Source organism: Pinus tabuliformis, chromosome 4_1 (genome assembly GCF_031772625.1).
Source record: "Pinus tabuliformis cultivar Carrire ecotype Pingquan chromosome 4_1, CPIR1, whole genome shotgun sequence".
NCBI classification, from domain to species: domain Eukaryota; kingdom Viridiplantae; phylum Streptophyta; class Pinopsida; order Pinales; family Pinaceae; genus Pinus; species Pinus tabuliformis.
In genome coordinates this window covers 837354989-837382422 of record NC_142303.1, presented here as the reverse complement: position 1 = coordinate 837382422, position 27434 = coordinate 837354989, and the positions used below count along the sequence as shown (strand labels likewise).

Genomic DNA, 27434 nt, shown 5'->3' with positions numbered 1-27434 from the left:
CAGAGCATACTAGGTAGGACGAGTCTTCTAGATTGGGAAGAACTGTGGGCGACTCTTCGTCAAGAAGAGATCAGACGGCTGACCAAGGCGGGGAGTAGCGACAAAGGTGTCAGAATCAAGAAGGAGGAAGAAGAGGATGCAGTTCTAGCATCTGCAGGAAAACAGGAGAAGAGGAAGAAGAAGGACCTCTCCAAGGTCAAGTGCTTCCATTGTGGGGAACTGGGTCATTTTGTGAACCAATGTCCAAGGGAGAAGAGTAAGGGAGAGGCTTCGGACTTGAAGGTAGCGCCTGCAAAGGCGGAGAAAGAAGTTGAGGAGGAGGACGATTGTGCCATGAGTGCTCATGTGCCACTTGAGAAGAAGTGGGTAGACATCGAGCTGTAGTCAGGAGGACTACAAGCGATGAGGGGCAGGATCCTTGAGATACCCAACCTCTTGGATTATACCTTGCTATGAGAGCCCTGAAGAGGAGTAGCAGGACTGATAGATGTTAGTAAAGACGAATGCGGATGAAGCGATAGAGCTACAGTACAGGGAGCACGAGGCTAGCAGGCTGCAACAATGTGTGAGGTACGGGAGTGTTGCACCAGTGCAGGATGGCACAAAGAGGTGTGCAACTGTGCGAGATGCATGGAGTTGTTGCAGCAGCGTAGAGTCAATAGAGGGAGCACTTGTTAGCGGCAGAGAGAGCTTTAGTATTGGGAGTGTTTCTAGCCTGACAGGGATGTTGGTAGTTGGGTGGATTAGTTACTTACTTTTCAGTGATTGAGTTGCAGTGCAGGAGCAGTATGCACTAACATGATGCAGCATGATGAGAGGGGATGTAGTGCTAGGAGGATGGACCAACAGCAACACAGATGCAGAGGGAGCTGTCGTACGAATGCAACAATGGCAGTGGCAGGGCCACGGGTAGCAGTACATGATGCAACAGTGCAGAGGATGTTGGGTGGGTAGGCCTAGCATCAGCACAGGGACCGGTGCCGGATAATCAGTGTGGAGTATTACTAGAGCACAGTCCTCGCTAAGAGAGAGTGTTTATTTGAGGTAAAATCGGATGTACTTTAGCCATGGAATTGGTGGAGAGGCTAAAGCACATGAGATCTCCAAGACCAGAAATGGTTTGGATTGATTCTAATCGGTTTGGAAGATATTAAAATAATTAATATTTTTAATGGAGTTCCTAAGTCTAAACATAGGAAAAATAAAATATTAATGCGTATTAATATAAAACTGGGTTAGAAGGTTTCAAAAGTCATGGATCAAGCCAAACCTAATCTTAGCTATTGATTAGAGATTTAATCTCGGCCGTTGAAGGACCAACGAGAAAAGTATAAGAGGAGGCTTGAGGGTCAGTTGTAGAATACACTAGAGTGATCAGTCATTCATTTTGCTAGAGTGGGGTTGCTAAACAAAAGTGAATAAGTGATCAGTAGCGAGGGGCAGTGAATACATAGTAAAGAGGCAGAGTTAGTACCAGAGAGACAGTGCAGAGCCTAGAGAGGTTGACGCAGAGGCAGCTGGGAGCAGCGCAAATCCAGTAGAGGCCAGCGTGTGTGCCGCAGAGGGTTTGAGGGTTGATGCAGAAGCTTCAGTAGCTATGCAGAGACTAGCAGAGCTGACGTAGGGCAAAGAGGCAACACTGGGAGGACTTTCATGGGATAGACTGGGTGCTGGTGAGCCGAGTAGGGTGATGCAATCCCTATCAGAGTGACGCAGAGTAGTGGAAGCTGCAATTGTTGTTGTGGGATCGTTCATTTGGTGATTAATCAGTCAGAATATCTGTCTCCAAGGAGAGGTACTACTGCCGAGGGCATTCTCTGTTGGGTGAGCCATTTCTGGCACCCTAGTTGTATTCTGAAAACTGCATAATAATAAAACCCTCTGAATAGCTGCACTAGTTTTCCTGCATTGGGTTTTTCCGGGGACATTGGTCCAAAAATAACGGTGTCACTTGCGTGCTTGTTTTCTTTCAGTTGATGATTTGTAGATGTTGATATTGTACTTGTGTTTATTTTCAGTATTTACATGGTAAATAATGTGTTAAGTAATTAAACAAGTAGGAAGAAATAAACCAAATAGTACAAGAAGAATTTCTAACAGGTTAAACTTAGAAATTCCAACATTTGCAACTCACTTCCTCATGCTGCAGTCTCCTTTCCCAAGCTTAGAATCTGAAAAACTGTTTTCATGTGATAAATGGAATGGATCTTAGTGGGCTTGCAAACAAGATGAAAAAGACACCAAAAAGTAAGTTTTTGAGGCCGAGTCCAAGTATTAAAACATCAATAGGACCTAATGCTGTGCTTCTGTGTTTGGATGTACAACAGTATGCAGCAAAATTTGTAAGACTTTCCTTGAGCGAACCTTCTGTTATTCAATAAGTACCTCCTGAGCTAATTTATGATTCTATTTTTAAGAGTAAGATGTTAACCCGATTTTTAATTCTAATTAAAATTATGTAAACCAAGGGAGGGTGAAACTACTGGTAATGTAAACTAGTTTTATGAGAAGATGAAAAATGACTCCTATGAAATGGATGTGAACTTGAGTTTTTGTTTGGATGTATCATATCTATTGGTACGTTATGCCATTTTTATTTGTAATGTTTTGTCCTATTGGAAGTATCGTTTATTGTCAGGATTTGTTTTTCTTTGTGTTACCTAAATACATATGTTTGCAGGGTATAATGCTGAAAATCCAAAAATTCCTACTGAATGCGGACATCATTTTCATCTTGGCTGTATTTATGAATGGATGGAAAGAAGCAAAAACTGTCCAGTTTGTGATAAGGTATTGTTTTGGTTCACACATTCCTTCAATAATAGCACTGTAAGTTTGGAAAGCACTGAGAAAAGAATTCTACTTACAGAATCCTACTGAATGAAGGAACCACAGTAGCTGTTTTCAATAATGAAATGCTTTTCAACCATCATTGTCTTATTCATTGTTTTCTTACTGTCTTGTGCTATGTCAAAAACTTAGCATCTCAATTATTATTCATATTTATTTGAGGACGAACCTTCTCTTAAGAACATACCTTGCTAATATGTTTGGTGTGTCAATATTCATATTGGTATTGCAGTTTTCTTTCTTTACTCTGGAAGATTAAAATATGTGATATATTGATATGAACACACTGCCCACAATTTCACACAAAAGAGAACATAGGAGGGCAAGTATGCAAATGTTAAAGAGGAGACTACCATAGCGGTAAACATGTTTGCATCGAGAGTAGCAATGTGGGTGCTCTACAACCTAGTATGGGGGAGGTGTTGTCCAGTAATTTTACATTAAAAAAATATTAAATTAAATAAAAAATAAATAACTATATATGTACATGTGTATATGAAAACACGTAAAAAAAATAAACCAGCTTAGATCCATCTTAAACTCGGATCTATCCAAAATTAAGGGTAAATTTCTTAATGTGTAATTTATTTATTTATTTAATATGAAAGAATTAATACATGACATAGAACTAAATTTATGCATTAAGAAATTTTATCCCTCTTAATGCTTGATAGATTTGGGTTTAGGATGGATCTAAGTTGGGGTACATTAATTTGTATTATGTATATATATATATAGAGAGTACAAATGATATACAAGGAAGCTTTTAAAGAAGGTACATAAAAAGATGATGAAGGAAGCTTCTATGAAAGTACTTCAAGAAGATGCACAATACATAATAATACACAGTAAAATACAATGTCTTTATTTTCACATGGTTTATAACTCATCATCCCCTCCCCACTTAGAATAAATTGGGGATAATTAATGTTCAAGTATAATTCTTCCATTGAAGAAAAAAAAATCCTTATGTATTGTATGGATCGGGTCTTTGGCTTCTCTGGTAGCTACAACAGAATGTCAACCCATTATTAACAGGCTAGATAGAGAACAACAATATAGCAGTTCTTCTTTCTTATATATGGAAGATCAATGTGTTGCTACCATTGCAACTAGACACACCAAAACTTTGTGCAATAGGACACTTGGAGACCTTGTTCCATTTAATTATGATCTCAATTAGGTTTCAAACCAATTGTTGGGTTTAGAGAATGGCTTTTACCTCATTGTACTAGTTATTGTAGGATTTCATATATGTCAATAAATAACACAATAAACATCCATAATTGGAGAGGGTAATAAATGTCACATATATTAATGATGATCTTACAAGTACATACATAGGAACCAGGGACAATCTATCCTCTTGAGGGGAAAACCCTTAAATCTCTTCTCTTCTTATGGATCCTTTAATTGACGAATATAATGACCTAGAGACTCAGACAAATACACACCAAGATCAAGATCAACTCGACCTCCTGCTACAAGAACTTTAACATCCTACTGTAGATACAAATTTTTCACTGCTTGACAACCGCTGCAACTGCTACTGCTCCATTAGAAGACTTCGATCTTGTTCTTAGAGCCTTCTCTTCCCTTCGCTTGCCTTTCCTTGAGACTTAGGGCCAGAGATATACCCTAAGTGACCTTCACTTGACTTCTTTCTTCTCCTCCTTCCGAGATAAAACTAGAAATGATCCTTGGGCATAAAAAACCTAGCTTCGACTTGCACGTGGGAGACAGAACTCACCCAAGCACTTCGACTTCCTTCAACCTCTTCTTCGTCCTTCTTCTTCAACCTCTTCTTGTCCTCTTCTTCCAATAGAATGAGAGATGAGTGAGTGATGACAATGGAGGACGAGTTCCTCTCTATATATAGGCCTCTTCGAGGGTAGACGTGGCTCTTCATTTAGTCCAACTTGACAGCGTCTAGGCCAACTTGATCTTGGAGGGCATTTTGACACTTGAAAGACAAAAACAAATTTTCTTTACAAGATACAATGTGCCCATAGGGTCTTCAATATATGACAATGGCTCTTAGACCTAGGAGAAACCTTAGAACAGTGTTGATAATATCGCTGAAATATCGGCGATATTCGTAAATATTGCGATATTTTCGGCGAGCCGAAATATCGCCGAGAAAATATCCCGATATTTTTGGCTCCCGAAAATATCGCGATATTTCCGAAATAGTGCCGATATTTCGGCAAAATATCGCGTGACGATGCAATTTATCGCCGGGGGACAGTAGAAAATATCCGCGCGGGTTATAAAATTCGGATTTTGGTTTTTTATGAATCATTTTCATTTCTGATTGCTGGAGAAGGAAGGGGAGAGCTATGTGCTTGCTGCCAAGGAGTGTTTGAGCGTTCCATAGCTATTATCGCCACCAACAACGAAGATTTCATTGATTTAAGCTTCAAGAATAGTGAGACAATTTCATTTCTTCCATTAACAGGTATGTTCAAATAAACCCTTATTTTAATGAATTTTTTGTTAGTTTTAGGATTGTTCTTGCTTGCCTATTTGCCTACAATCATTTTGCTTGATTTTTTTTTTCGATTTGAAAAGATTTTCATGCCCATGAGCAAATGCAAGGGTTTTAAGTTTTCAAGTTTTCTCCATCTTTGGAGAGCAAACTCCATTTTTTTTTGAGTTCATAGCTGCCGAGGCTATTTATTAATTTTATTATATATTAGGGGTTCATCTCTATAAAATTTCTTCACCTTAGAAATTAGTTTCTTATTGTGCAATGTGAACAGTGAGGTAGGTTTACCGTTTGCCTATTTCTATGTATGAATTTATGAAATGATGTGCTCAATATTGGATGTTGTGTAATGCCTTGGAAGTGAAACATATTTCTCCTCTTATTGATAGTGTTGTTTATTCATGTAGCCATGATTATCCACTTGGTGTTTCCCTTAAAGATTTCTCTGATATTCAAGAGCAAACTGCATTTTTTTTTTAAACTTTCAAATACACCCTCTTATTGTCATTTATGGTTTTTCATTGAATTTTCAATTTTCAATTCACATTGCAAAATTGCAAGTAATGTAGCAAAAAAATTGTTTTGTAAAATGATGTGGTTATTACTTATTAAGTTACTAATTCCATTTTTTTTTGGTGCCCTAGTTTTGAGTTAGCCCACTACAAAATAAAAATATGCCAAAAGCCTTGGACCCATTTTGGGAGTATGGGAACCCTGATGGTGGGACAAATCGTGAATATCTTACATGCAAATTGTGTGGGACCAGGATGATAGGTGGGTTACACGACTGAAATACGATCTTGCTAGACTCAGTGGACATGATGTTGGGATTTGTACATTTTCTAGTCCGATGCTTATACAAAAAGCTCTTGAGGCAATTGATGAAAAAGACAGAAAGAAGGAAGAGGCAGAAAGAAACAACGCTGAACATGCAGGTAGATCTTTTAGGATATCTTCTCCTGATTTTGATGTTGAGGGTAGTGGGAGGGGCTCCACAGCTGGCACTGGCACATCATCACCTGCTACTGCTAGTGCGAGGTCATCATTTTTTGTTCCACGAACAGGACCTGGAGCACAACCTGGCGTAAAATCGCTTGTTAAAAAAAGGAGAAGCAAGAAGTAGATAGAGTCATGGGGAGGTGTATTTTCTGGAGCGACTTACCTCTCAGCATCACCAAAACCAATCCATTTTGGTAGCCAATGTGTGATGCTATTGTTTTTGTGGGCCCAGGGTACAAAAGTGCCACATATGAGGAGTTGCGGGGGCCAATTCTTCAAGCAGAAAAGCAGGACATCAACTCTAGATAGGCGAAGTTGAAAAAGACATGGGAAGTTACTGGATGCACAATGATGTCTGATGGTTGGACAGATAGGAAGGGTAGGACCCTTCTAAATTTCTTGGTACATTGTCCTAAAGGTACCATGTTTATTAAATCGTTGGATGCATTAGAACATATCAAAGATGCAACAACGATATGTGAGTTGTTAGATGGGTTCATTTGGGAGATTGGTGTGCAGAATGTGGTGTAAGTCATAACAGAGAATGCAACTAATTATGTGTCTGCTGGCAAGATGCTTATGGAGAGGCATCCCACATTGTTCTGGACTCTGTGTGCAGCACATTATCTCGATTTGTTGCTTGAGGATATGTGGAAACTCTCCTTCATCAAGGAGGCGGTTGATATGGCTAGGAGCGTCCCCAAGTTTATTTATAACCGTGCTTTTGTTCTTAGCCCCATGAGGAGGTTCACTAGAAACAAGGAGTTGCGGCGTCCTGCGATCACACGTTTTGCCACAAACTTTATTACTCTTCAGTCTTTGCTTCGATGTCAGTTCGAGTTGAAGCAAATGTTTGTGTCTGATGATTGGCGTAATTGTAGATACAACAGGAGACAGGATGGGAAAGCCATTGCAAAAATGGTGTACTCTGAGACGTTTTGGCGTGGAGTAGAAGAAGCATGCGCAGTTAGTGAACCTATAGTAAAGGTTCTCAGATTGGTGGTTGGGGAGAAGCCTGCAATGGCTTATTTGTATGAGGGAATGGATAGGGCCAAGGAGGCCATTCATTCTTATTATGTAGACAAGGGTTCTGTTGGCCTTGATAGGCAGATGATGTTATGGGATGTGATTGATAGTCGGTGGACAGGGATGCTTCATCGACCCATTCATGCAACAGCACTCTTCCTCAACCCCACATTTTCATACAAATGCGACTTTGATTTTGATGGCGGGGTGATGGAAGGGCTCCATTCCTGTATTTAGAGGATGGTACCTGATCCTAAGCTTCGTAGCAAAATCAATTGCGAGATACAGGCTTATCGGGATTGTGTTGGCCTATTTGGCTTTGATGATCCTATTAGGGAAAGGACCCTCTTCATGCCACGTAAGTGACAAGTCATCACTCATTAGAAATTAGAATTTTCAATTTAGAATTTCCTTACTTATAATTTTATTTTTTTTAAATTCAATTATGTAACTTTTATTTGAAAGTATAATTATGTTTTAAGTTTTTGAAATTTTTTATTTCATTATTTTGTTGTAGATATTTGGTGGCAAAGCTATGGTGCAAGGGCACCAAATTTGCAGAAATTGGCCATATGAATCTTGAGTCAAACATGTATCTCTTCAGAGTGTGAGCGCAATTGGAGTGTATTTGAAAAAACACACGCAAAAAAGCGCAACATGTATAACTTTGAGCTCCAGCCTTCAGTTGAGCAATTACACTTATTGTAATTTTTAATTTTTAATTTATGACCTTCAAGTGTCAAGAGTCAAGAGTCAAGACTCATTACTTTTTTTGACACTCTTACAGGTTGGAGTTCGCACGCCTCAACGATTTGGTGTATGTGCATTATAAAATCCGACTTCGAGTGAGGCAGATAGAATCACCAATGGATCCTGATGCCATTTCCTTAGACAATATTGATGTATTGTCTCAGTGGAGGGTGGAGTCTGAGGAGCCCTTCTTGGAGGAGTCACCTTCATGGTTAGAGCCAGTGGCAGATGATCCATTAGAACAGGGGTAGCAAGAGGAGGAGGACTCGGAGGAGCAGTAGCACTCAGAGGAGGAGCAGGAGGAGGAGGAGGAGGACACTGCAGGAGCATCAACATCAACACCATCTGCTATAGATATAGGAAAGCATAGCCCCATACCTAGCACTCATTATTTGACATTAGGTGCAAAGGCAGGGTCAGGGCCTTCTACTAATAGGGGCAGGCATGGCAAACAACCCATCATGTTTTCCCGTACAAGGGGGAGAGGGCAGTGATTTTAGATAGATAGCTGCTAGCCTGCTAGTTTTATTTGTTATGCTACATATAACTCATGATGATGAGATACTTTTATATATGTGATGTTATTTTGTATTGGTTCTCCACATTTGAGTCCTTGAATGGAAAATTATCAGGGATCAACAGGATTTGGTATCACCTTTGATGTATCATTTCTATTTGACATCATATATATCAGTGCTTTCTTCATATTTATGTGCCAATGTGTTTAGTTCATGTTGTTATTGCTTTATATGTTTAAAGATCTGAAAAAATGAATATATTATGCATTTTTTATGCTTGCAGATATTTGCCGATATTTTTGCCGATATCGCTGATAAGATATTTTCTGGACCCTCGCCAATATTTTCCCGATACCGATATTTTCAACACTGCTTAGAAGCATTCAATGGGTGCTTGACCTATAAAATAAAAGAACTTAAGCATGAAACCCATGCTCCAATAATAATAATTTATTTTCATTTTATAATTTACAAGAATGTATTTCATACTTATGAAGAACGAACCTAGTTACACAATTTTTAACACTCCCTCTTAAGTAGGGAGGTATTCATAAGAGGTACATGGTCATTCTCAATCTAAAGAGATCTCATAAAAAGAATTGGATTGGTAACCCATCTGTCTAACATCATATTTAACCAGCATTGTGACATAGCAAGGCCTTGACTAATAGCTCTATCTCTCCACAAGATCAGAGCACAATGCTGGCGAGACCAATGATTTATAAACACCATCATCATTATCTCTCAAGGTACATACTCCACTCGGGTGTTCACTGAGTATGACCTTCCTTTGGACTATTTTTATCTTGGATAGCTAGTCCTCAAAGAATATCAGCCCTTGACTACTCTTTTCTTGAATGCTCCACCACATTCTTAAAGAATATCGAATGCCAGATGGTTACCCAATCCTCCGTTCTTACTTCCCAAGTGAAGACAAGAATGTAGTGTCTATCTCTCCCTTTGAATTGGGGAGGATACAACAACCAAACCAAGCTTGTCTCTCAAGTACACAAGATTCTTGTTCGGAGGTGACTTTGTCAATATGTTAGCTACCTGCTCATCAGTGGAGACATACTATAGTTGCAACACACAATTTTGCACTAGCCGTCAAATATAGTGATACTTATTGTTTATATGATTTATCTTTCCATGAAACACTGGATCTTCAAACAAACATATACAATTGGTGTTATCACAAAATATCACTGTAGGGTTCATTGGTCCTTCAAACAAGTCGGATAGCAGCTTCCTCAACCATACTGCTTCTTTGCTTACTTCAGAGGTTGCAACATATTCAACCTAAACACTACTCAAAGCAACTATCTCTTGCTTTCTTCTCATCCATGAGACCATGGAGGATCGCAAACTGAAACATCCCCTTGTAGTGCTTCTTCCATCTTGCTCGCTTCCTCCCCAGTCCGAATCTGTATATGCAATCAATTGGACATCATTCCTTCTATCATACTTTAGACAGTAGTGAATGGTTCCTCGCAGATATCTTAGAATATGTTTTGCTACTACCCAATTATCATGCTTTAGCTCCACTTGGAATTGACTGAGAACATTTATTGCAAAGCATATGTCTGGTCGAGTATTCACCAAGTACATCAATGAGCCAATAAGTTGCCTATACTTGGAAGGATCCACATGGCTTGATTAAGAAGTTCTTAGTCTCTTCAAGTTTGTGATTATCAGAGTGGTCATAGGTTTGCAATCCATCATGTCAAACTTCTTTAGCATCTTGATCATGTACTTTCCTTGACCCAAATAAACTTCATCAGGTCCTTTCCAGACTTCTAGTCCCAAATATTAATCCATCAACCCAAGATCCTTCATGTCAAATTTTGTTGATAGTTGCTCCTTACATTCTTCAATTCAACTTCTACGCCTGTCAAGAGAAGGTCATCTACATATAGAAGAATGATTACAGTTCACCATCTACAACCTTGATATAAAGGTTCAGATCAACCAAACTTTTTGTGAAACCTATTCTTTGCAGGTATGCATCCATTCTAGCATACAATGCCCTTGGTGCTTGCTTGAGGCCATATAATGCTTTCTTAAATCTGGAAACATATGCCTTCCTATATTTAACTTCGAATCCCAAGGGTTGCTATATATAGACTTCTTCATCTATTGTGCCATTCAGGAAAGTAGTCTTGACATCCATTTGGTGGATGTTCCATCCCATCGATGCTGCCAGAGAGACTAATCAACGAATCATTGTATATGTTGTTGTTGGAGCAAATGTCTCTTTATAGTCGATGGCTTCGATGAATAGAAGATATGCATCTATTCTCGCATACCATGCCCTTGGTGCTTGCTTGAGGCCATATAATGCTTTCTTCAGTATGCAAACATATGCCTTTCTATCTTTAACTTCGAATCCCAAGGGTTGCTCTATGTAGACTTCTTCATCTATTGTGCCATTCAGAAATGCAGTCTTGACATCCATTTGGTGGATGTTCCATCCCATCGATGCTGCCAGAGAGACTAATGATCGAATCGTTGTATATATTGTTGTTGGAGCAAATGTCTCTTCATAGTCGATGCCTTCAAGTTGAGAGAAGCCTCTAGCCACAAATCTTGCCTTATACTTATCTATATTTCCATCTGCTACATGTTTGATCTTGTAGATCCACTTGGAAGTTACAACAGATTTGTCTTCGAGCCTAGGTACGATCTCCCATACTCCCTTCTTCATTATAGATTGATATTCTTCATTCATGGCATATTTCCATTCCTGATTATTGACAACCTCGTCAAAAGTGGATGGCTCTGCTTCTATTAGTTTTGTCATGTATGCAACATACCCAAAATATCTCTTGGGTTTCTTGCTTTCTCTAAATGATCCTTTCGCTGCCCCATGACCTTCTGCATCAAGTAGTGTATATTTCAACCAATTAGGTCTTTTCCTTATCTCAAGGATGACCACAGGTTGAACAAGCTCACTAGGGCCTTCTTCTTCATGGTGTGATTCTTCTTCTTCCTTGTCAACTTCTTCCTCAAATGGTAGAAGTTCTTCATCATCAAATTCTATGGAAAGTTCCTTTGATTTCTTGAAATCTATGCTTTCATCAAATATGACATCACAAATGACTTCTATGTGATGTATGTGTTTCATGTAGATCCTATAGGCTTTCGATGAGTTGTTGTACCCAACAAATGTTCCCTTTGTGCCTGAAGGATCTAGCTTCTTTCTCTTGTTCTTCGGTATATGTATATATACAGGACACCCAAAGATCCGGGGATGATCTACAGATGGCTTCTTTCTAGTGAACACTTCCTCCAGAGTTTTGTTGTCTAGAGATATTTGGGGGCTTCGATTCTGAATGTAAACCACTGTCTTCATGGCTTCTCCCCACAAAAATTTAGGTAGATCTTGGTCGTGTAACATTGCCTTTACACTTTCTTCAATGGATCTATTTTTCCGTTCTTGCAACTTCGTTTTGCTCGGGATTATATGGGACTGTCAACTCCCTCTTAATCCCAGACTCCTTACAGAATGTTATAATCTCCTTAGATGTATATTCTCCTCCATTATCAGATCTTAGTATCTTGTTTCTTCTTTCTATAAGGTTCTTTACTTCAGCTTTGAATTCTTGAAATTTTGTAGATACTTTGTCCTTGGTTTTTCATTAAGTAAATCCAAGTCTTTCTTGAATGATCATCTATACATGTTACATAATATAGATGACCTCCAAGTGATTTAGAAGTCATAGGGCCACATACATCGGAGTGAATGAGATCCAAGATTTCTTTTGACCGCGAAGCACTGCTTCCAAATGGTCTCTTGGTATTCTTACCCAATGCACATCCCTTACATACTCCTTCATGATCTTCCTTTAGATCAGGAATTCCATCTACTATGGAACTTAGAGTTGGAAGGATCTTCAAGTGTAGATGAGCAAATCTTCTATGCCAGAGTGCACATGGGCTAATGTCAATGTGAGCTAGGGCTTGGGCCACAGGAGATATCAATCTATAGAGTCTTCCTTCTCGAATGCCAATGACTTTAGCTTGATCTATACTTGAGTCTTTACTCCATACAACGACCTTTCCATCAATGAAAGCTACTCTATCACCCTTATCTTCTAAACTTGAAATGGAAAGTAAGTTCTTGTGCAAACCTGGAACAAATAGAATGTTGTTGAGGTGAATGTTGCTTCCATCCTCCAACATTATAGAGGTCGATCCAATACCTTTTACGGGATAACTCTTGTTATCTCCAAACTCCACTGAATAAGTGGATTTTCCTTTTGATAAGGTCTTCAATCGATGGGAATGGCCAGTCATGTGTCTTGATGCACCACTATCAATTACCCAAATGTCTTCATCTTGAAATGTGCCAGAGAGAGTCGAGAAGAGACCTTCATCCTTTTCCTTGATTGATACCTTTGTTAAGGAAAATAAGAGACTTCATGCTTCCTTGATACCTTTCTTGAGATGGCTTGTGATCTTCTTGATGAACTTCTTCACTGTAGAGGAGATCTTTGTGATGCCCTTAGATAACCTTAGCTCCGATACCATGTTGAGAGTTCAATAGGGCAATGAAAGTGTTAATTCTCTTTAACTTGATAACTGTTTGTGTTACCTTTTACCTTATTAACTTTGATCCTTATTATTATAATGTGAGATACATCAAACAACTACCAAAACAATAAGAACAATGACATAGTATATAGGCTGCAAGCCAGGGCCAAAACCCCTCCTCTTGAGGGGAAAACCCTTAAATCTCTTCTCTTCTTATAGATCCTTTAATTGACAAATACCATGACCTAGAGACTCAGACAAATACCCTCCAATATCAATATCAACTCGGTCTCCTGCTAAAAGAACTACGACCTCCTATTGCAGATCCGAAATTCTAATTGCCCGACAATTGCTGCTGCTCCACTAGAAGACTTCGATCTTCTTCTTAGAGCCTCCTCTTCCCTTCACTTGCCTTTCCTTGAGACTTAGGGCCAGAGATATACCCTAAGTGACCTTCGCTTGACTTCTTTCTTCTCCTCCTTCCAAGATCGAACTAGAAATGACCCTTGTGCATAAAAAACCTAGCTTTGACTTGGACGTGGGAGAGAGAACTAACCCAAGCACTTTGACTTCCTTCGACCTCTTCTTCGTCCTTCTTCTTCGACCTCTTCTTGTCCTCTTCTTCGCATAGAATGAGAGATGAGTGAGTGATGACAATGGAGGACGAATTCCTCTCTCTATATATAGGCCTCCTCAAGGGTAGACGTGGCTCTTCATTTAGGCCGACTTGACAGCTTCTAGGCCGACTTGATCTCGGAGGGAATTTCGACACTTTTAAAGACAAAAACAAATTTTCTTTACAAGATACAATGTGCCCATAGGGTCTTCAATATATGACAATGACTCTTAGACCTAGGACAAACCCTAGAAGCACTCAATGGGTGCTTGACCTATAAAATAAAAGAACTTAAGCATGAAACCCATGCTCCGATAATTCTTTTCATTTTATAATTTACAAGAATACATTTCATACTTATGAAGACCGAACCTAGTTACACATTTTTCAACACTCCTCTCATGCTAAAGGAAAGAACAATGGCGGTCCAAGAAGACAAGGTCAAGGGTTCAAGACGGGATTCAAAGAAGGAAGAAAAGGAAGATGCTTCAATTGCAATAGGTTTGGCCACTTCGCTAGAGAGTGTCCTCACAAGAAGGATACTCCAAGAGATGATGACAACAATAACAACAACTACAAAGGCAATGGAAATCAAAGGAACAACAGGTTCAACAACAAAGGAAAGAGGAATGCTCCCGCTGCTCGATGTGGAAATGGTCGTCCTCCCAAGAAGTCGAGAAACTCCAAGTATGAAGAAGTTAATGTTGTAGAAAAGAAAAAAGAATTTTATCTTATTTCTGCACTTACCACCGCCTCTCCTTCGGATACATTGGATCATTGGTTGATTGATAGTGGTGCCTCAAGGCACTTCACTGGGTACAAGGAGGCCCTCTCAAACTTGATTGAAAAGAAGACAAATATGGAGATTATACTTGGGGATAATGCCACTTATCCCGTGAAAGGAATTGGGACTGTTACTCTTCACTTAAATCAAGGTCAAACCCTTCACTTACAAGAAGTGTTGTATGTACTGATCTGAAAAAGAACTGGTCTCTATTTCTGTGATCGAAGATAAAAGTTTCAAGGTGACTTTCGTTGATGGGAAGGTTCGTGTTTGGAAAAGGAACCCGACATATGAATTCACTCTTGGATTTAGGGTTGAAGGTCTCTATCAGGTTGGAGGAAGTCTGTTGGGAGAAACGACTTGTGATACTTCTCTTCAATCCAAATTATGGCACCAAAGATTTGCTCACCTTCATTACAAGGCCTTACCTGATGTAAGGAAGTTGGTCATAGGTATGCCCGAATTCAACTTAGGTCGTGAAGGAGTTTGTCAGGGATGTGTAGCTGGAAAACATACAAGGGGACCATTCCCCTCAAGTCAAAGTCAAACTACCGATATTCTTCAATTGGTCCATTCTGATCTATCAGGTATGTTGCTCATAACATCTTTGGGTGGATATTTGTACTATGCAATTTTTGTGACGACTTCTCTCACAAAACTTGGATATATTTCTTGAAGAAGAAGGACAAAGTGTTCAAACGGTTTTGCTCTTTCAAAGCCTTGGTCGAGAATCAAACAGGGAAGAAGATCAAAATATTGAGGACCGAATATGAGTCAAATGAATTCAATAACTATTGTATAGAAGCTAGCTTTATGAGAGAGAATACTACTATGTATACTCTTGAGCAAAATGGTGTTGCCGAAAGGAAGAATTGAACTATCATAGAAGCCACCTATGCCATGCTTCATGACCAAGGCTTACCAAAGTTTTTATGGGGAGAAGCTGTCAACACTGTTGTGTATATGTTCAAAATAGATGCTCGCATCAAGCATTGGACTTCAAGACACTTGAAGAAGTTTTCACAGGTAAGAAACTTGATGTCTCTCATTTTAGAATTTTTGGGTGTCCCGTATATTTTAATGTGCTGAAAGAGAAAAGAAACAAGCTAGATGCTTCTAGGAAGAAACGAACGTTTGTGGGCTACAGTGAAACTTTGAAGGCATATAGAATCTATGTGCCTGGTCAAAGAAAAGTGGAAATAAGTCATGATGTCACTTTCGATGAAGATTTTGCCCTTAGGTAAGTCCGAGACCTTCCTATCCCTAGGAAGGACAATGATGATGATGTAGGAAAGTAGGATGAATCTCCGACTGATGACCTGATGCCTGATGTTGAAGGTCCGATGGATCCCATTGATCCACCTCCTAGTGAGCCCTCTACTTCAAGAAAAAGACCTTTGTGGCTCAAAGATACTCTTGAAGATGTTGAGAGACATATTGCACCGGGGGGACATTTCATGAAAGCAAGAAGCCAAACAGGTACCAAGGGTACTTAGGTGCCACGAGTACCATTGTATAATCTGATCCATGTACATTCGAAGAAGTTGTGAAACACCAAGTCTAGAAGGATGCGATGAATGAGGAATATGAGTTGATCATGAAGAATGATGTTTGGGATGTGGTTCCTAGACCCAAGGACAAGTTAGTGGTCACTTCAAAATGGCTTTACAAAATCAAACATGGAGTTGATGAGAGTGTTGAAAAGTTCAAGGCCAGGTTTGTTGCTCGAGGCTTCTCTCAAAAGGAGGAAGTGGACTATGATGAGATATATGCACCAGTAGCGCAATATACCACCATCAATTCGATCATAGCCCTTGCTACCTCACAAGGATGGAGCCTACACCAAATGGATGTCAAAACTACTTTCTTGCATGGCTCGCTTAAGGAGGAAGTCTATGTAGAACAACCCGAGCGGTTCAAAGTTCAAGATCGTAAGACACATTTATGCAAGTTGAAGAAAGCCCTCTGTGGCTTGAAGCAAGCTCCCAAGGCTGAAAGGATAGATAACTATCTTATGAAGTTGGGATTTACAAGGAGTGACGCTGACCCAAACCTATACTTCAAGGTTGAAAAGGACAAGCCTCTCATTCTGGTCCTTTGTGTGGATGATCTCTTTCTGATAGGTGATGACTCTCCCGTTCATCAATGCAAGAGGGAGTTGGCTTCCGAATACGAGATGAAGGACCACAGACTAATGCACTATTTCCTAGGGCTGGAGGTGTAGCAAAAGCCAAGTTCCTTTCTCAAGGAAAATACATTGTGAAACTACTTGAGAGATGTGGGATGGTGGATTGCAAGTCCGTGTCTACTCCAATGGAACTCAACTTCAAGAGGCTATGTGGAAGTGCTGCTGGGCTTGGATTAGCAAACCCTTCCAAGTATTTTCAACTTATGGGGGCCCTGATGTTCTTGTTAAACTCCCTTTTTGACATATGCTTCGCTGTGAACACGTTGAGTCAGTTTATGGTCGAGCCTCATCACATTCATTAGATTGTTGCTAAGAATCTCTTGAGATACTTCGGGGCACAATCCACTATCCACTAAGATACATTGCTGGGAATTTGAAGTTACATGGATATACAAATGATGATTGGCTGGAAGTGTGGTGGATTGTAAGAGCATGTGTTGGTGCTACTTCTCTTTGGGGTCTGCTTCAATATCTTGGAGCTGCAAGAAGCAGAAATCGATTGCTTTAAGCACCGGCAAGGCCAAATACATTGCTGCGAGTATGGCCTATTGTGAAGCTGTTTGGTTGAGGAAGCTCTTCAGTGAGCTATTTGAGCATGTGTTGGATACCATCATGATCTTCTGGAACAACCAGAGTGGGATTCGCCTTTCAGAGGATCCCGTGTTCCATGATATCAAGTACCACTTTATTCGGGATATGGTACATCAGGGAGCAATAAGGCTCCATCAGATCAGGATGGATGAGCAGGTCGCAAACATTTTCACGAAGCCCTTGGGGAAGGTCAAGTTATTAACCTTCCGAGAGAGACTTGGAGTCGTGGAAAGACCCTCCTATGAGGGTCCCGTATGAATTGGACACTGAGCTTTGGGAGCTCCTGGGGGCTTGGGGTACTTCTTGGAGCTATGAGCGACCATAGGGTGAGTGGTTCACCTTCCCCTAGTGGTGCACTATGTACAGTGTGAGTGGTTCACCTTCCCCTAGTGGTACCCCATTATGGTTGAGATGTGTGTAGGGTTAGTGGTTCACCTCCCCCTATGATTGTGGAAACACGTATGTAAGGTGAGTGGTTCACCGTCCCCTATGATTGACATATGCATAGGATGAGTGTTTCACCTTGTCCTATGGCATATGAGCAGGATGAGTGGTTCACTTTCGCACGCCGATGCCCCAACACATCTTACCCATGGAGTCCGGGACTCATGGGAAGTACCTCTCATCTAGCCAATGAGTTGGGAAAAGTGGTTAGGGACCATAACACTACTGATGGACGCATTGTGTATTGCTGTACTCCCTATGACTAGGATGCATGGTGTTCAACAACTTGATCTGGGATCAAAGATTGACTTTTGTCAGTGGAGAGTAGTAAGGTCTTGTGACTCACTCTCAATCACTTCTTCATTATTACTTCATGGTTCAGCAGAGAAGAGTAGAGCAGCGATGACAGATGATAACATGATGGCATGATGATGACAGATGGATTGGCAGGTGGAATTCTCCCTAGTTGAGAGGGAGTGTTAAAATTTGCAACTAGGGCCAAATGCCACCTTGGGATAACTCATATGATGAAGATGATTATTGCATTGGATTCTCTTTTCGAGCGGTCCAATTTTGATATAAAGATCATCTCATTCAGACAAGTAGAAGTGGAATTTTGAATTTATTCTCTCATGCACAAATTGTTAAGGTCAGCTTCAGCTTAATGTAGGCTCAAGAAGCCCAATAGATGTGTCCTTTCACCCTCAAGTTTCAACGAACTGTATAAATAGGAGTGACCTCTCTCCTCATTTGGACATCACTCACTCATCATTTCTTCTTTTTCCAAATCTGATTGGTTTGTACCAGTGTTGTTAAAATCGCGATAAAATCGCGATTTTATCGTAAAAGCGCGATTTTTTCATTTAGCCGATTCAAATCGCGATTTTTATACATAAAAATCGCCACTTTTTTTATAACGATTTTTATCGGAAAAATCGCGATTTTTTGAAAAAATCGGAAAAAAGCGGGAAAAAATCGTTAAAATCGGGAAAAAATCGTTAAAATCGGAAAAAATCGAAAAAAGCGGGAAAAAATCGTTTGGCACAAAAATATTCATTTTTTTTCAATTTTTTTAAAAAAATGAATATTTTTGTGCAAACGATTTTTTCCCGCTTTTTTCCGATTTTTTCCCGATTTTAACGATTTTTTCCGCTTTTTTTCCGGCGCCGATTAAATCCCGATCGCGATGTGTGCAACACTGGTTTGTACAACTTGAAGATCAACTCTCTCTCTCTCTCTCTCTCACACGTGTGGATGGAAGGCCGAATTTCTGGGTCAGATTGTAGGCCGAATTTCAAAGTTTCAGGACAACGTTGACCAAGGCTTTATCAACCAATTTTGAATGCATTTTCAGGGGTAGAATTTCGATGTCTTGAGGCCGCATTTCTTGGCACATAAATCGAGGTGTTTGGGACAGTTTGACTAGCATTGGCTTCAGGTTGACTTCTTTTTTGACCACAGAAAATCACAACATATTTTTCCTCTCCTTTGACCAAGTTTGACCAAGTTGTTTTGGGTTGCATTTGACTTCCTCTTCAAGCCGATTTTGACCAAGGAGGACCAAGCTCCATTGTGAAAATTGGCAACTAGGACCAAACTCCATGTGGGTCATCTTATTTATGGCAATTGATATTTTTCTTTGGCCCCTGTCATCGAGAGGTGTAGGATTGATCTAAAGATCATCCAATTCCGATTAGTATTCATGGAGTTATGAATTTATTTGTGTTATAAGCTAATTCGTCAAGGTCGGCCAGGAACCAAATAAACCCCACATGTGCTCAACGTTTTAGTATAAAAGAAGATGACTTGAGAGTCATTTCCCACACACACTTCTATCTTGATTTCTCTCCACTTGTCTTGGGTTTTAGTGGAAGAGAAATCTAGAAGTGGAAGCCCTAGACAGTGTGGAAGGGCTGTGTGGACAGCGTATTGAGCAGGAGGCTTAGCTGCTGTTTGGAGGGGTCCGAAGTGTTGGAGAAGGGGCCGAGTTCCCTTGTTATCATGCCACAACATAAAGCATTGTTGGAAGGGAAACCATAGTCATAGGACTGATTTGTGGGCAGTTTTAATGACACATTTATAGGGCCGCAATGAGGGAATGCTAACAACAATTGGGAGATGAAGTTTGGATGGTCAAGAGACCTAGAACAGACCTCCTAACCAGGCCGCAGTCCCCCAAGGACAGCAAGGAAAACAGGGGTATTTTCCCTATACGTTAGGCTAGTTGGTGTGCCCTAACTAGACTAGTACATGCACAAAACTCTAGGTAGAAATCAGTAGTAGCATGCAGTAGAATTGAGGGTTGTTTGTGGATTGATGGATAGATGCATAGGACAGCAAGGCAACTAGTACAATAGTGCTAATATATATGGGACTGTTGGGCTACATGGTGTTGCCCAAAATGTTGGGACAATACAATGATGGGACAACAATGTCATTATGGACAACAACTATGATGGGACAACCCTATGACATAGGACAACAGTGACATTGTGCAACAGTTGCAAAGTGGGACAATAGCTGTGACATGACAACAACAAGCATGGTGCAGCATGGCAAGCATGGACAACATGGCAACATGGCAAGCATGACCAGCATGACAAGCATGGTGCAACATGGCAAGCGTGGACAACATATCTGTGGCAAGCATGGTGCTGCAAGCACATGAGACATGCTGTATGACAACATGGTTCAACAATGGCACATGGGACAACAGTGCAACATAAGGTGCAACAGTCATGAGGTCTAGCAGTGACGAGATGCAGCACAATGATAGGTGAAGGAGTCACCTTGGAGAATCAGTTGAAGCAGCATGTCTTCAATTGATCTCATGTATCATCTTCTTAGAGATGATCTATGCTCTTATCTAGATAAGTCAAAGTGTTGACTTCTGTTGTAAATGTACTATCTCTATCTCTCTGTCTCTCTATTGAATGATTGAATAACATATAAGAAGAATTGATCAAGGGTTTCATTGGGGTTTGTCCTTGGCTAGCGCCACATTGTGTCCTCTTGTCTTGGCTTGTCTTTTGCGATTTATGTTTATGCTCTATCTGCAGTTTACTTTAATGCTGATGTGATTGCTAATCTGGAAAAGATATTTAGCTAACTGTGAAAATTGAAATAAATTGCTCCAAGCATAGAACATACCTAGAATTAACATGGTATCAGAGTTGAGGTGAAGACAAAGCCCAAGCAAGAGTGAAAGAGCAATTACTGAAGACAATTGGGAAAGGACAAAAGGATCAATTGATTCCTCATCCCTCTTCAAATTCACCAATGGTGAAGTCGAAGCAGAGAAAATTATTAGAATGGCTCAGCGAAAGCTTCTGATGACCTAAAGACCACGTCAATGGGAAGTCCGGATCTAAGGGTGGATGGAAAGGCAGATGCCTTGGGTAAGTTCAGCCATTATGTGAAGGAGTGTTCGAGGTAGGGACACATCACTTGATGGTGATAACAATCATTCCAGGGACATCTTCAATGAATGACAGGTAATGCAGGTCATCAAGGATACGACCGACTCTTCAAAGAAAGCAAGGAATCCCAGGCATGAAGAATCAAATGTTGTTCTTGATAAGATAAAGAAGCGTTATCTTGTATTGGCCCTCTCCTAAAGATTCTGTGGGACTTTGGCTTATTGATTGTAGTGCTTCAAGGCACTTCATTGGATAGAAGGGTGCTCTCTCTAATTTGGTAGAGATGGAAACAATCGTGGGATTATACTTGGCAATGTTGCACGAAGCAGGAGCAAAGCGGAAGCGCGGAGCGCGGAAGCGTCATTTTCCAAAAATCTAGGAAGCGAAGCGTCCGCGGAAGCGTCTGCTATATATATATATATTTTTTATATTTTTTTGCATTTATACTCAAAATAAACATCCCAAATACCAAATTAATTGTAGAAGACATGAAAACATGCATATTTTTGCATAAATCAAGATAGATATGGCATCCATGATTCCATTGTAGTTACTTACTAGTACAACAATCATCTATATTCTAGCTATTACAAACATACATCAAATTTTTAAGCATATTATAAAACATAAAACATTTAAGCATATTATAAAACATAAAACATAGAGCATATTATGATTTATCTAGCAAGTGAGCAACTGTCAACATTTGTCATGTCCAAAATTCAAATAATAATGTTTACAAAATATGTCACTTGGTCACCGCCAAGCCAAAAAGGTTCAAAATTCAAATTCACAAGTCTACAAGTCTAATGAGTAATCTATGACAAAAAGAAGTAGATTGTGAATATATCTACTAATCTCTCCTCCTTCCACCACGAATAGAACGTGATGGCGGGCCTCCACGTGGTGGCAATGAAGAAGATGGTCCCTGTGTAAGTCGTGGCACTGGAACTGATGAAGAAGAACCCCCTGCTGTTGGTGTTGAACCATGGAACCTAGGAACCAAGGGACCAGATGGGGGTGGGGGTGGTGGCATATCAACACGGTCATCATCATCCTAGAATCGCTCAAAAAATTCATGCAAAAAAAAAAAAAAACACTAGTTAACAAAAAAATTAAAAACATGAATTAGAGAAATGCTTTATAAGGGAAAATTGGAAAATTCATACCACAATGTTGAATGGACATACCTAGATAAGAGCATCCTCTAATTGCTCTAGTCGCAACACTCCATCCTCCAAATTGGGCTCCTCTGGATTCTTGTCCCAAGTCAACAAGTCTTTATTAGACTTTGCATCTTCACAGTAATGGGACAACAATCGCAAGTTGTAATGAACATAAACCAAGCTCTCTGCCCGGTCTAAATTCAACCTGTTCCTTTTAACACTGTGGATGAAAGAATAAGAGCTCCAACACCTCTCTGCAGAAGAAGTGTTTACCACCTGTGATAGCACCCGCAATGCCAAACTCTGTAGAAGTGGAGTAGCCCCTCCATGCATGTTCCACCACTCGAGCAGAAAAATGCTCTCGATCTTGAATTGCATGCATGCTCCCAAATGGACCAGTGTTGAGCGTATAGTTGCTCACCTGTCTCCGTACCAATGCAGCCTCCTCATTATCAGGGATTAATCTACTCAATGCAGCCATATATTTTTCGTGAACCTCTCTATCTTGGTGTGGTTTTTTCCTGCTTCCCCCCCCAGGTGCTGGTGTTGAAAGCCATGATGGATGATAGTATTTAGGTGTCAAAACATATGCTAATGCATGCAATGGAATATTTAGCATTTCCCATCGGTTTTGCACCTCTACACGAATATAATTGTACAAGGTGGTATCTCTAGGCTCAACAATGTCTTTAATCTGCCCCAACATGCTATCCATTTGCTCATACACCTCCCCAATTACTGGTCGATCTGAATCTGCAAACTTGATCATGTAATAAATTGGTTTGGTGAATTGCAAAACATATTTAACCTGTGACCAAAAGTAACTGTCAAGAACAGTGTCCTTGACTACATTAGCACCATCTGTGTCAGTGTTAATTTCATCCCATGTTTCAGCACACACCAGATTAGTTAAAGCTTGTCTCACCCTCACTAGCCGCCTAAAGGTGAGGTAATAACTAGCAAATCTTGTCTTTGCAATTTTAAGCAATTGCAACTTGGAGTAAGTGCCATAGAAGTAGTTTACCCTTGTATGCCCTGTGATGAATTTAATGAGCTGCTTCCCTTTCCTGTAAACCTCAGCAATCCACCCACAATCTTTGTGTTTCACAATATCATGCATCAAAAGGTTCAATGTGTGAACCAGGCACCCAGACCAAAAGATGTGTGGATGAGTACGCTCAATAATTTTTCCTGCTGCCTTACAATTTGCTGCATTATCTGTGATCACTTGAACCACATTATTCGGACCAACATCTTTGATTGATTTCAATAGGAGATCTGCAATGTTTTGTGCAGTTGCACTGATGGAGGAGGAGTCATGACATGCAATAAATACTGCACCACTAGAAGAAACACCAAGAACATTTATCAAATGTTGGTTTCTAATATTTGTCCACCCATCTGATACAATGGATACCCCAGAATCCACCCACTCATGTGTAAAACGTGTCAAAGCTCTTTGAACCTTAGCTTTTTCTCTTTCTAATAACACTGTTCTAGCTTTCTCATAGTTGGGGGCCTTGTATCCTTTTGGGGCTTCATTGATGGCCTTTACCATGTCATGCCAATAGGGAGAGCGAAGCACATTGAATGGTACACCGCAAGCACAAAGAAAACGGACTATCTTTCCATCCACATCATCCCTCCCAGAAACATTAAGGAAATCCCCTATTGTTTTTCTACCTCCAGAGGTTGCAGAAGTACCATGAGGAGATGGGCAACTACCAAATTTAGAGGTTGCACTTGATTCAGAATGAGTTTTTTGTTTCTTGTTTTTTCGTTGTGCAGCCATCTCTATTTGGATGTATTTTCTTCTTTCTTCAGTTGAAATGTTTGGGCAAATTTGTACCCCCACAGAACCCTTTTTTTCATCACTGTCCAGCACCCCACAAAGATGCCTCCTCAGACGGGTATATGAACCCGTATATGGTTTTCCTCCATGACAACCATGAGGGCACACAAATTTGTAAGATCCACCACCCTTTCCCCCATCAAGTTTGGTCACATAGTTCCACAAGGGATTTGATGTACCTTTCCCATCTTGTGCTTCAGTGTCCCCTTCAAGTTCATCCCCTTCCTCTTCAAACCCTTCCTCCTCATCATACATTGGGTCACTACTATTAGGACCAAGTTCATCCCCTTCCTCTTCCCCTCTATTCCTCACCCTTGCCATCATTAAAACCAAGAGTGGAATGATACATAGAAGCCAAAAGAACACCATCTTGGAATATGGATATAGGTGGTGGACAACCTGTAAATAAAGGAGCAAGTAGAAACAATGGGAAAGAGTAGGAGAGGGAGGAGAAAAATACAATTTTTTTTCAAAAAAACAAGGGAGTTTGGGGTTTGAACTTACCTCTTTAGCTCTTGTAGATGAAGTCCTCCAAGCTCTTGCTCCAAGCTCCTCCTCCTTCTCCTAGCTCCTCCTTCTTCACTCCTCCAAGCTCTCCTCTCTTCTCCTCTCCTTTCCTCTCTTCTCTTCTCCTCTCCTCTCTTCTCTTCTCCAACTCTCATAAACTCAAAGTGAGAAAATGAGAAGAGAATGGGGGCTTTATTCTTTTCTAAACTCACCCTAACCCACCCCCTCATGCTAAGTTAAGTTAACTTTTAAAAGAAATTAAAAAAAATTTAAGTTAATTTTTGCTGCCCGCGGGTTGCGTCCGGGTTGCGTCGGGTTGCGTGCGGGTTGCGTGCGCTTCCGCGCGGGTTGTGTGGCGCAACCGGATGCCCGAATCGCCCTCCGAAGCGCGGATCCGGGGCAACGCCACCTAAAAACCAGGAATCGTTTTTAAAAAACGGAATCGCGCAACCTAAAATTTGGAATCGCGCTTCGCCTGGAGATTCCGGAACGATTCCGTACGGGTCGCGATTCCGGCTTAGGATCCGGGGGGGGGGGGGATTCCTGCAACTATGATACTTGGAGCCGATGCCACCTATCGCAGAAAGGGTGTAGGGAATGTTACCCCTCAATTGAATAAGGGGAACTCGATTCATTTACAAGAATCTCTTTATGTACCTGATTGCAAGAAGAACCTGGTGTCCATTTCGTCAATGGAAGTCAAAGGTTTCATGGTGGCATTCATCGATGGAAAGGTACGTGTTTGAAAATGAAATTTTCAAAGATGCTTTTACTCATGGGTTTAGGGTTGGCAATTTGTATCAAATTGCAGGATGGTCCATTGGGGACCATGTTAGTTTACACATCTCATCTATAGCACTGAAGGTCTACTTATTATGGGGCCTTACTCGATGTGAGTTAGATGGTGACAGGGATACCTGAATTCAAGAAGAGCATGAAGGTACATTTCTGAGATGTACCGAAGGAAAATCTTACAAGGGGACCATTTCCCTCATATAGCAGGTCCACAGGTTTGGAACAACCCGAGGGGTTTGAGATTCATGATTGGGAATCTCATGTATGCAGGTGGAAGAAAGCCCTCTATGGCTTGAAGCAAAACACCCCGGGCTTGGTATGAGAGGATTGATAGCTGTTCGATGAAGCTGAGATTCAGTAGGAGTGAAGCCGATCCAAACCATTGCTCGAAGGTTGTGGATGATAGACCTCTCATACTCGTACCTTCTGAGGACGACCTATTTCTAACAGGTGCAGACCCTTTCATTTGCAGAAGTAAGAGGGAGTTGGATTCCGGATGTGGAATGGTAAACTGCAAGCCCGTGAGTTGTGACTACCTTGAGGATCTTAACTTTCAGAAGTTATATGGTAGTGATCCTGGACCAGATTCAGAAAATACCTCTGAGTTTCATAAACTCATTCACGTTGATGTTCTTGGTGAACTTCCTTCCGGACATATGATTTGCAGTTAGTATGATGAGCTCATATATTGTTGAGCCTCACTGGATTGGTGCTAAGAATCTTTTGAGATGTCTTTAGGGCACAATCTCTCATGGATTGAGATACACTGTTGGAAATATGAAGCTGTATGATTGTTCGAATGCTGACTAGGCAGGCAGTGTGGAGGATCTCATGAGCACTTCTGAGTGCTGATTCTCTTTGGGTTCTGCTCAATATCCTGGATGAGCAGGAAGCAGAAGACGGTTGCTTTGAGCACCGCTGAGACTGAATACATAGCTACGAGTATGACCTCGTGTGAAGCTGCCTGGTTGCGGGATCTTTTCAGTGAGCTATTTGTACACATGATGGATACCACCGTGATCTCTTGTGTCAACCAGGGGGGGATTCGATTGTTGAGGAATCCCGCATTCTATACTTAGGCCAACATATAGACATCAGATACTACCTGATTTGGGATATGGTATGTCCATGAAAGAGGAGGTTCCATCGCATTGAGACTGATGTACAGGTCGCAGAGATTCTGTCTAAGCCCTGGGGAAAGGTGAAATTTGTGACTTTCCCGAATGACTTGGAATCGTTAAGAGACCTTCTTATAAGGGTCTTGCATGTTGCATGCGTTGAGCTGTGGGAGCTCTGGGGGCTTGGGGTACTTACTGGAGCAACACACGACCATAGGGTGACTCACCCTTCCCTAATGGTGCGCTGTGTGCAGGGTGAATGGCTCAGCCTTCCCCTGTGATACCCCGAGGCGACTTAGGGAAAGGATGAATGGTTCTTCTGTCTAGGCATCCTTCCCATGCAGTCTGGGACTCTGGGAAGTTGTTAAACACACATGGAAAACATAGAATAGGAAAGATAAATCATGTGAGTTCATTTTTTTATTAACATCAGATATACATTTATAGTACAACATATGACTCTTGGGTTTCAGATCCCAAGGTCTCTTGGACTGCTTTGGTCTATTCGGCTTCCACACTAACCCACTTAGGATTAGGTGTCCAACATTCCCCCCCTTAATCCGAAGGGTTATGTATGAGTCCAAGAAGAGAGCTGTAATACAAAATGTGCAAAAAATGCATGGCAGCACTAGGCTGAATGTGCTCTATGAAATGTTGGTATAAAGGGCAGTGGTTTAAGGATGACCACCAACACTGGAACGCTTAGTGCAGTTCCCGGAACTCTTCCAAAACTGGCAAGAAACTGAAGTTTTCTGCTAGAGGAAGTGATCCTATTGTTTTAAAGAGGGAA

General features: G+C 40.7%; 1 protein-coding gene across 2 annotated transcripts in view; it reads left to right on the top strand.

Moving 5' to 3' along the window:
* Positions 1–27434, top strand: part of LOC149178822 (E3 ubiquitin-protein ligase At3g02290-like) — a 182645-nt gene that overhangs the window by 69003 nt on the left and 86208 nt on the right. For both annotated transcript variants that reach the window (XM_089420449.1, XM_089420448.1), the window contains one exon: positions 2681–2790. In XM_089420449.1, the coding sequence (XP_089276575.1) occupies positions 2681–2790 (110 nt within the window). The remainder of the gene's footprint in view (positions 1–2680; positions 2791–27434) is intronic.